Below are 8936 nucleotides of genomic sequence, written 5' to 3' on the forward strand. Positions count from 1 at the left end.
CATAACGGTAACCAGATCCTTTATCAAACGGATATCATTTTAATATGACTGCAGTTTGGCGCTGTTTTAATCATTTCGTTTTATTTCGGACACTTGCCAGACATATTCGTTACTGGGCATCCCTTTACTTCCAGTCTCATTGATCGGTACCACTCTCCCGAGACGGATATTACCCGGATATATTTAGCGACCACATTCCCTGCCAACTTGTTAGTTACGAGTGTATGTCTGTCACTATTCGCCGGAAACACCTGTATGAAATATAGGAAACAATTTGAACATTTTTATAAATCACTTGTGCAAACATCGGCATAAGAATTGTACTCAATACCTATATCATAATCGTTAATGGCGACAGAATTTAGGATATTATCTTTTCTCTTCTTCCTAACTTTTCTCTTCCTGAGGTTCCCCTTGGCATCGCCTAACATTTAGCCCTTTGTTGAAGGCTAGCCTATGTTAGGTCTATTCCCTGTCAGCGACACACCAACGTCTATAAAAGTGGAAGTTTCTGCTCCTACTTTGAGATCAGCATATACATGGAGTAGGTCGACTGGTTGACCCCTTGTCAGTATGTGCCGCCGAAGACACCAAGCAACACACCCCATCCGGTCACGTTATACTGACAATGGGCGAACCAGTCGTCCCACTCCCTGTATGCTGAGCGCTAAGCAGAAACTACATCTTTTATAGTGTGTTTCGTCCAGGGGACAGAACCCAGAGCCTTTCTCACAGGGGCGAACGCTCAACTCAAGGCCAAAAGTGAGGCGGTGGCAAGGGAGGCATTAGGAAAGATAAAGTCAGTTAGGAAGAAGAGAAAAGATATGATCCTAAATTTAGTCGCCTTTTACGATCATGCAATAGGGGCAGCAGGTCCAATATAATGCCCTACCTGCAGGGCCACCCATATAGAGTAAGAAAATGAGATTTCAGCTTTTGATACCGAATCTTTGTGTGCTTAATTGTGGTGCTTTCATACCAAACGAATAATAATCCAAAATATGACCACATTCAAAATATCGCAATTTACGTTATTATCATTGAAATAACAAATATGATCATGGCTGTTAAGGTAGGTCTGTACTTTTGAAAACCGCGCCAATTCATATGACGCTATACCGGAAATATCGCAATTTACGTTTTTGAATTCCAGAATGGTTTCCGATACGCCACGACATCCCACTTGAATATTTTTTCAATATGTGAAAATTGTCTACATATAAATTTAATGTTTAAAATTATTAAATAAATCAAATAGAAGCAGTGAAAATCATATGCAATTTCTGAGGTTTTTGCGTTCCCAGTCGTAAATGGGAATGGATTTTCAAACACCGGAAGTGCCGTTCGTCGCTATAAATGATAAGAAGGGACCCTGCCGGACCGAAATTCCGGAATTATAAAAAATCGCATACGGATTTCCTTTAAACACAAAATTTGGAGAAAATTATAAAAACAAACAGACATAAACCAGATATACTATCACAAAACATATGAACTGATGTGGAATGTTTTTTTGCGGCATGATTTTAGAAAAATAGTCAAATATGACCCATCTTAGCACTGGATGAAATGGGGGTAGGGTTGTGAGTTACAAACTTCAAGCTTACAAAATTGTGAAATTTTGATCGAGGACCCCATGTTTTTATATGATATTTTAAAAAATAAATTATCTTTGGCCTATCATATACAAATATTGTGAAATTGACATGGGGTTTTTATTTCCTTTTTGGCCTATTCATTGATTTTTTACGGGCGAAAATATGGCAAAACATGATAATTACGTATAGAAACGGTCCTGGAAAATAACAAAAATTAGTTAGCATTTGTAAAAATACAAGAGTTTTGTATATTGTTCTATCGTTAGAAATTTAGGACAAAAAATCAACAGGATCGAGACTACATTCACCCTAATATTACAGAAAACATAATTTTACGATTTTTTTCTATTTTCGGCCAGCAAATTTGCATGGATGGTATATTTCAAGCTCAAATATCTCAAAAAGTAGTTTGAGAACACCCATTTATCTTTACAGATTTGAAATCTACATGAAAAATGCTAGAAAATAAGAACTGTTAGAAAAAAATGACATGGGTTTGTCCAAAAGTATGGAGCTACCTTAATATCGCCGTTTGTTAAGATAGAATTCCAGTTGATTCCGTCCATGCTGATGTTGACGCTATACAATGATACCCACTGATTGTTATTTCCCCTTCCTAACGTCTGTATGGCTTTCAAGTTCGAGGTGGTCTGAAACTCGACCTAGAAGTAAACAAGAATCGTTACCTCTCTTAGTGATTATTTGTACAACGAACCATTTTTCGAGATGGCTAAAGGCAAGGATATGAATATCACCTCGCTAAACGTCAAGTTGTGACAAAAGAAAACAAGTGTTTATCAATTAATCACATTCGAATGTTGTTAAAAGTTCTCAATATTTATTGTGTATGTCTGGATGATTATGAAGGCTGTATAATTATTCGTGTTGTGTTTTCTTCCATTATTATGTCATCTGACCAAAGATTATCTTGGATTCGGATGACTCTTCGTCATCGTGTGTTGTCCGTCGTCGTGTGCAGTTTTCCATCCGTAACAACTCATCAGCTGAAGACGAATCACGATGTTTTTAACGTATATTGCTGAACATCGGATTAACTTGCCGTATACGGGTAATTGCTCTCTCATATCTGATAAATTAGAAGTTATAAAATCACATAACTACTTCTTAATTCTTAATTAAGTGTCACTTGTGCTTCCATTACCTACAAATTATATGTATATGAACCAACATGCTGTACATTTTTACCAACAAATCAATACGCAGTACACTCAAAAATAATACGCCGCACACCTGACCATTTTCATTTGATGTTTCATTCAGAAAGAAATCAAAGCAAAATGCACACTGTATGAATGCATATGTCATATTACAACTTATTTATTAATCAAATAGATAACAAGGACGTGTAAATCATTTATTACAATGACTTTTCTGGCGTTTAGAATCCACTACCAGTCAACACGTTTTCGGTATTCGTATAGCAGTATTTCAAGATATTGGCTCATTTAGAGAATATATTCATATATAATAAGCCTATACGAGATAGATACAGTCAAAAGGTATATATTGTGAACTTTTTGTAAAACCCATCGGTGTGTCGTCCATTCACGGCTTCGCTAGTGGCAATATCTGGTGTAAGGGTATACACAATGATTCGGTATAAAAATATCCATTTAGGATACTGCATCCGGGAAATACATTTAACTTCACAATCTGATATATAATACTGCTGCGTGACATGGAAGATATTGCCATGCTTTTATGTTTTTGTAAATAGTAAATAACTTATAATATTACCTGTATATAATGTCCGTCTCCAGTATCGGCTGGGCACCACCCCCGGGAACTATTGAATCTGACTTCCTGTAGAAGACAAGTGCTATGGGTAGAAGAAGCTGATAACGCATCGTTAGACACCCCATAAGGCCCGGACACCAAATCGTAGGCACAGCAACCGCATACTGTTGGAAAATATACCTGAATTTACCCACATTAACACATACAAACGCCTGTCTCCTTTTTGAAATTATAATCTTATGTAACGGGTAATATTGGTTCTATCATTGATATTGTTTTGTTTGGAAATATTTGTAGATCCTTATTATGAAAACATTATGTTCCTTTCCCCAAACACTTAAACCCCTTGATTTTAACGATACATATACATATTTTTCGCACAAATATTATATCAAACATTCAATATGATTAGTATACAGATCCTTATAATCTTTGAACGGATTGGTTGTTAAAATCTGTATATTAATCAAATTGAATGTCTCGCGAATAATGATATGATATGTAATTATGTTTTTAAAATCCTGGTTATGTGTTCTCTAATATAGTGGAAAACGATACGAACTGCTACGAGTAGTATACTCGAAAATAAGATATTTTATAATTCATGACCCACTCACAAGCTTAATTCAAAAATAACTGTTATCAGTTACAAAGTTTTACCCTGCAGGTGGGGTTTTAAAATTAATCGCCCGTTATCACTATAATGTGACCGAGTGTTATGTGTTTGCTTGGCGTCTTCGACGGCATATGTTTCAGTGATATAGCATTATAAAAGGGCAACAGTTCCACTATACAAGACACAAACACGGATACACGGTACACACCGCACCATATATGGTTGACCGTCCTTTCATGGTCTTGGCTGTTAATAGGACGCTAATTTAAACAAATTATCTTCTCTGATACTTAGCATTTATAACACTCATATGCATATGCCATTAACAGCATCCTTATATAGTGGTGATTAAAAATTAAGCAAATCGTGTCGTCAATATTGCTAGTTTTTGTGATAATAAATAAAAATGCAGACGAATGGCAGAGGTCCCCTGGGCCTCGTTTTTAATTAGCCTTTTGATGTCGATTTTCGATCAGCTACGGCTAGTGTTTTAAGTGTACCTCAATCGACTGGCAAAGCCGGGTTCGGGGTGGCAAGTACAGTAGCGCAGTCAACCCTGTATCGAAAACAATTGAATACTGTAATATTTATAAAATAACCATTACTGTACCCAACCGGATGTAGCTATAATTGTAGCTCGCTCTACAAACATGGTGATCGTTGATCTAGGTCAGATTTCGAATGCCTCATTATATGTGGCGATGATATCAACATTATATATTGATAAGCTGAAATTAGGAATGTGTGAAGCGTGGCACGCAAGAACAAGAAATATTCATGTAAATTTGACAATTTGGAAGGTAACTGAACACATTTTATGATATCAACAGTATAGCGGGGGACCATGCTTAGCAGTATGTTGTTTTAAAATAATTCTCTGAATGGTATTCTTTAAAATCATTTAAAAGCTTAATGAAACGTTGTGTGTAGACTAACATTGGAAAGATCTCAGACGAGTTTGATAATCAGCTTGATTCGACTGTAATTTATGGAGCAATTGTTCATTGCTCTAATAATTATTATTGTTCATAGTGAACGTGATAGCTTGCGTAAATAGAAACCGAGCTTAATGAAACTTTGTGTATAGACTAACATTGGAAAGATGTCAGACGAGTTATTCGTGATTCGACTGTAATTAATGATGTTATTGCCCTTTGCAATAATAATTATTATTCAACCTTGTGAACATGATAACTTGAGTAAATATAAACCGAGCTAACTTAGTATGTAGATTAACATTGGAAAGATCTCGGACAAGTTCGAAAATCAGCTTCATTCGACTCTAACCTAATTATGGAGTTATTGTCCTTTGCGATAATAATTATTGAAACTTGTGAACCTGATAATGTAAGTTAATATGCACTAATTTGTAACAAATATTAGGTGACCGTAAAGGCTACCGTAAAGGCCCATTGACCTCTTGTTATTATTATGTTATTTCAATAATTTCGTTTTATTTTGAATACTTACTTGACAATACCGGGCATCCCTTTACTTCCAGCCTCATGGAATGGTAATTGGTTCCGGACACGGATATTATCCGGATAAATTTAGCGACCACATTCCCTGCCAACGTGTTAGTTACGAGTGTATGGCTGTCATTATTCGCGGGAAACACCTGTATGAAAAAAATAGGAAACGATTAAAGCATTTCATAAATGACTCACATAGGTACTTAACTGTTTAGATGAATGATTCACAAGTACTTTTATTATTGATTTTATATAGGGTATTGCTGGATGTCAGACTGATAAAAGTGTTAGCCTTGTGTTTAATAAGATCAGATCAATTACCATCGGCTTACGTCATTTACAACTACAATACGGATATTCAATTGAATTACCGTAACTTTTGATATTTTGTCCTCGATAAATGTTGGCGCTTTTGTGCCAAATTGTGATGGTTTACCATTAGTGGGTTTACATTTGTTTTCATGTGCTTACCACATACAATTGTGGGCGTCCTTACATGATCCTGGCTGTTAATAAGAGGCTTATTAAAAGTAGACCAGTCCTTGTTACATAAATCATATATAAGTATTGTACAAATATAAAATGTCATACTTAATAATATAAAGTAAGAACGTGAAATTTCAGCTTCTGGTACCGATGTAGTCAAATCAAGGTGCGCTTAATTATGGCGCTTTCATGCTAAACGGCAAATACGCCAAAATATGATCACATCCTAAATATCGCAATTTACAGTATCATCATAGAATGAACAAACATAATTTACCTTAACATTGCCGTCTGATAATACAGAACTCCAGTTAATACCGTCCATGCTGACGTTGACGATATATGATGATACCCACTGGTCGAAACTTCCCCTTCCTAACGTCTGTATGGCTTTCAAGTTCGAGGTGGTCTGGAACTCGACCTAAACGTAAACAAGATATACAATTTTTTACCTGTCATGACAATATGTAAAAAGGTCAGCTTCTTAAACCATTTTTCCGAAGTAGCTTTAAGCTGACAATGCAAGATAAGAAATAAAAAATTGAGATTTAAAAAAATAGTAAGCTTTTTTCAACATTTTTATTTTTATAATTTGTTTCTGAGACAACCTCTTGCGTTTCTAAGGACGGGCAGTCGCCATTTTGTTTTAACTCTGCTTGAATACAACAAGGTATATTTTTGCTTTGAACACATAAAAATACACAAAGAATTTAGATACATAGTTACGCTGATTTTTTTTAAAGAAAATCAGATGGAAAAGTTTATATAACTAGTGACATGTAGGGGCATGTCCATTAGACGGATAGAGACAATAGGAATATATAGTGAATGTCCATTAGACGGATAGAGACTATAGGGATATATAGGGAATGTCCATTAGACGTATAGAGATTATAACTAGGTTTTTATAATGTCTATTAGACAGATATGTATTGTAACTAGGGTTATATAAGGAATGTCCATTAGACGGATAAAGACTATAACTAGGTTCTTATAGGAAATTTCCATTAGACTGATATATTTTAACTAGGGCTATATAAGGAATGTCCAATAGACGGATAGAGACTATAACTAGAGATATATAGGGAATGTCCATTAGACGGATAGACATTATAACTAAGGATATATTGAGAATGTCTATTAGACGGATAGACATTATAACTAAGGATATATAGGGAATGTCAAATATTGATATAATGATAAAAGAAATACATGTAACGAATTAGTCCGCTACACATGCCTATAATTTTAGTCCCCCCCTCCTTTTTTTCATTATTATAGAGTTTATATATATACATATTTTTGAAAGATGATCCACAATTTTATCATTCCATAGTTGAATACGAGTTACCACTGAAAGTGAATACTAACTTACTAAAGATATGACAAAGATGACTATGATAGCTTAAAACATAAGTGGTTTCAAAAAGCATTAAATTATAAGTATATTATTTTAAGTGCATGGTAATTTGTCATTTATCTTATATACTATGTACTATTTCTTAATGAAGATAACACATTACAAGTTTAAGAAAATCACGAAAATAGAAGCAAGCAAGCATAAAAAATATACAGATGGATATTGTTTCATTTTGAAAATTGAATGCATTGTTGATATTTATAAAAATATATATACATTTGTATATAATAATAATGAATGTAGAATATTCCTTACGGATAGAAACAAGGGCCCAATGGGCCCGATCACCTGCAGTCTGGTAATCATGCATGGTTCATACTTAACAAAAAGAGTAACTAAGAATTTATATCATTCCTAAGCACACTAGAGGACCCATTTGCCTCTTGGTTATTAAAAAAATTTGTTTAAAGATTTTAGCCTATTGTACCCCTATGACATTGAATGAAGGTCAAGGTAATTCATTTGAACAAACTTAGTAGCCCTTGATCCCAGCATGCCACAGGGCCAATATCCGGTCCCTATGCCTTTTGGTTATCAAGAAGTATTTAAAGAATTAAGCCTATTTGACCCCTGTGACATTGAATCAAAGTCAAGGTCATTCTTTTGAACAAACTTGATAGGCCTTCATCTCAGTATGCTGCAGGCCAAATATAAGAATCCTGGGCCTTTCAGTTCTTCAGAAGAAGTCGTTTAAAGATTTTCACCTATTTGACCCCTGTGACTTTGAATGAAAGTAAATGTCCTTTATTTGAACAAACTTGGTAGCCCTCTATCCCAGTATGTTAAAGGCCTAATATAAGGTTCCTAGGCCTCTTGGTTATTAAGAAAAAGTCATCTAAATATTTTAGCCTATTTGACCCCCGTGACCTTGAATGAAAGTCAAGGTTATTCATTTGAACAAACTTTTTAGCGCTTCAGCCCAACATGTCACATGCCATATATCAGGTCTCTAGCCCACTTGGTTATTAAAAAGGAGTCGTTTAAAAATTTTAACCTATTTGACCCCTGTGACCTTGAACGAAGGTCAAGGTCATCATTTGAACAAACTTGGTAGCCCTTCATCCCAGTATGCCACAGGCCCAAAATCAGGTCCCACGGCTGTTTGGTTATTAAGAAGTTGTTCAAAGATTTTTAGCATATTTGACCCCTGTGACCTTGAATGAAAATCAAGGTGATTCTTTTGAAAAAAACTTGATGGCCCTTCGCCCTTCACATACTGGGGTGAAGGGCCACCAAGTTTTTTTTTTCAAAAGAATAACCTTGATTTTCATTCAAGGTCACAGGAGTCAAATATGCTAAAAATCTTTGAACAACTTCTTATTATCCAAACGGTCCTAATATCCGGTTTCTAGGCTTCTTGGTTATGAAAAAAGAAGTCGTTTTAAGATTTCAGCCTAATTGACCCCTGTGTCCTTGAATGGTAATCAAGGTCTTCTTTTGAACAAGCTTTGTAGTCCTTCATCCCAGCATGCTATAAGTCAAATTTCAGGACTCTAGGTCTCCAAGTTTTGGAGAAGTTATTTAAATGGAAAAGTTGACGCCGGACAGTGCAAATGGAAAAGTTGACGCCGGACAGTGCACCATAG

At 35.3% G+C, this 8936-nt stretch overlaps 1 protein-coding gene across 1 annotated transcript; it reads right to left on the reverse strand.

The window, feature by feature from the left end:
- Positions 1-80: 80 nt before the first annotated feature.
- LOC138309622 (lactadherin-like) lies at positions 81-6255 on the reverse strand. The gene is made up of 5 exons (XM_069250844.1): positions 6208-6255; positions 5443-5590; positions 3357-3520; positions 2117-2260; positions 81-251 (listed from the first exon to the last, which is right to left on the reverse strand). The coding sequence occupies exons 1-5, from the start codon at positions 6253-6255 to the stop codon at positions 81-83; spliced, it is 675 nt and encodes a 224-aa protein (XP_069106945.1).
- Positions 6256-8936: the final 2681 nt, after the last annotated feature.

The sequence above is a fragment of the Argopecten irradians genome, chromosome 15, assembly GCF_041381155.1.
Source record: "Argopecten irradians isolate NY chromosome 15, Ai_NY, whole genome shotgun sequence".
NCBI classification, from domain to species: Eukaryota; Metazoa; Mollusca; class Bivalvia; order Pectinida; family Pectinidae; genus Argopecten; species Argopecten irradians.

Excerpts from the sequence above, each read along its gene's own strand:
- LOC138309622 (XM_069250844.1), bottom strand. The coding sequence starts at position 6,255 with ATGGACGGTATTAACTGGAGTTCTGTATTATCAGACGGCAATGTTAAG. Across the intron at positions 3,521-5,442 it reads GGGATGCCCGGTATTGTCAA|TATGCGGTTGCTGTGCCTAC; the intron begins GTAAGTATTCAA and ends ATTTTCCAACAG. Across the intron at positions 2,261-3,356 it reads GAGACGGACATTATATACAG|GTCGAGTTTCAGACCACCTC; the intron begins GTAATATTATAA and ends GTTTACTTCTAG.